Source organism: Prosopis cineraria, unplaced genomic scaffold (genome assembly GCF_029017545.1).
Source record: "Prosopis cineraria cultivar Desert tree isolate PC_DT_omini unplaced genomic scaffold, ASM2901754v1 PC13, whole genome shotgun sequence".
Classification (NCBI taxonomy): domain Eukaryota; kingdom Viridiplantae; phylum Streptophyta; class Magnoliopsida; order Fabales; family Fabaceae; genus Prosopis; species Prosopis cineraria.
The window spans coordinates 8815712-8817527 of NW_026555344.1; the positions used below are offsets into that span (position 1 = coordinate 8815712).

Consider the following 1816-nt stretch of genomic DNA (forward strand, 5'->3'; position numbering starts at 1 on the left):
ATTTTTTTATTGACCATGATGCCCTTCATTTTTGCAGCTGATACATATCACCTACGCTCCCTCATTGGTCCTCATTCATGCAGCTGATACATCAGTCTCGTTCGTCCTTTGCTGCTGCTCTGTGTCTGCCGGTCGTCCGCTGCTAGTTCGCTGATCGTTCGCCGCTAGTCCACCGTTCGGCCATCTCTTCTCCTTCTCTCCTTCGCCTCTCCTTCGCCATCACAGATCCGGATCTCTTCCTTCCCTAAGCATCTCCCTCCTTCATCGACGGTGGCTGCATTTCTGGCCAAAGAGCTCTCTCATCTCCTGTTACTACTATCTCTCCACCTATCTCGAAGCTGCTCTCCAGAGGCGGCATCTCCACCATCTCGCCCAGTTCTTTCGAAATGGACGGTCGCCAAAGGAGGAAGAGGACATTGCCAATGACGACGACGAAGAGGAAAATAAGAGTGACTTTGTCGGAGGATTAAATATCTTCATAGCAGCGACCTTAGTTGCGGCGGCCTGAACATCGGAGAGTTGGGAGCAAGTCAGGGCAGGGAACTCGCGAGGTGAAAGTCGTCCATCTCCGGCGTGGCGAAGGTGCCGAGCCAGCTCCAGTTCTTTTTCCTGGGCTCCTGGATTTTTAGCACCCACTTGCCCCACGCCCTCATTCGAACCCCTCTGTACATGGGATGCTTGCTGTTGCTGCTATCTCGGCCCTTCTTGAGCTTCCTCTATTGTGCTGGTAATGTCTCAGAAGCAGAGTTTGGCCATGACTGAGGCGGAGATAGTCCAGATGTTGATGGCGAGGACGACGTGACGATAGAGAGTATATTATTATTACACATTTTTTTAATATTAAATTTTATATTTTTTATTCTTATTATTTAATATTTTAAATTTTATGTTATTTTAAATTTATTTCATATTTTTTAATATATTATATTTATATAATAAAAATTATAAATTATTATAAATCAATGTCCTTTTTAGTCATTCTATATTTAGAAGCACATTTCAAAAGCATATATTTTTATTAATCCAAACAACTTTCAATTTGTCAAACTGACTTTTAAAAAAATGTATCCAAACACAATTTTCGTTACAACAACTGACTTTTACCAAACTGACTTTTAATAAATGAACTTTCATCAAACTGACTTTTGACAAACTAAAAATCAAACATGCACTAAGATTTTTCATTCTCTCTCTCAATAATTCTTTTTTTTACCCCCTCACCAATCGATCATCTTGCTATTTATAGGGGAAAAGTTGAGAGAAAAGTGGTTGGCAACTTTTTGCATCACTTCCCACTATTGTTTTATCCCATATCATAATAATGCTTTCCTCACCGTAAATTCATCCCTATTCCATGTTTTTTATTTATTATTTTATATCAATTCTTCCTTTCATTCACTTGTAGCAAGCTTCACTTTTTTCCCCAGAGTTTAACCTATTTCTTTCTCTCCCTCTCCCCCTTACGTGTGACTTTAATTATCAAGAAGGAAGCTAAGTACAACTTTATTATTAAAAAAATGGTCAAGGCCTAAAGTTGTAAATAGTTGTAATTTATAAAAAGAACTATAATAGATAGATTTATTATATAGGTATATACAATACATTATTATTGAAAAATAGTTAAGGTCTAAAGTTGCAAATAGTAGTAATTTATAGAAAGAACTATAATAAATAGATTTATTATATTGGTATATACAATACAATCTTTCTGTAGCTATATTGTAGGTACTTACACCCATATATATATATATATATATATTCTTAGTGATAATATACATATCAATATATACTACAATAAATATATTACTACTATATT

The 1816-nt window shown here is 36.5% G+C and overlaps 1 protein-coding gene across 1 annotated transcript; it reads right to left on the bottom strand.

Annotated features, from left to right (window-relative positions):
• Positions 1-244: 244 nt before the first annotated feature.
• Positions 245-671, bottom strand: LOC129289860 (ethylene-responsive transcription factor ERF043-like). The gene is made up of 2 exons (XM_054926623.1): positions 545-671; positions 245-453 (listed from the first exon to the last, which is right to left on the bottom strand). Exons 1-2 carry the CDS (start codon positions 669-671, stop codon positions 245-247), a joined length of 336 nt encoding a protein of 111 aa, XP_054782598.1.
• Between the last annotated feature and the right edge of the window lie 1145 nt (positions 672-1816).

What these genes read in the sequence shown, in the direction of transcription:
- LOC129289860 (XM_054926623.1), bottom strand. Translation starts at nt 671, where the DNA reads ATGTACAGAGGGGTTCGAATGAGGGCGTGGGGCAAGTGGGTGCTAAAA. An exon ending in GGACGACTTTCACCTCGCGA is followed by an intron (nt 454 to 544) that starts GTTCCCTGCCCT and finishes CCTCCGACAAAG; the next exon opens with TCACTCTTATTTTCCTCTTC.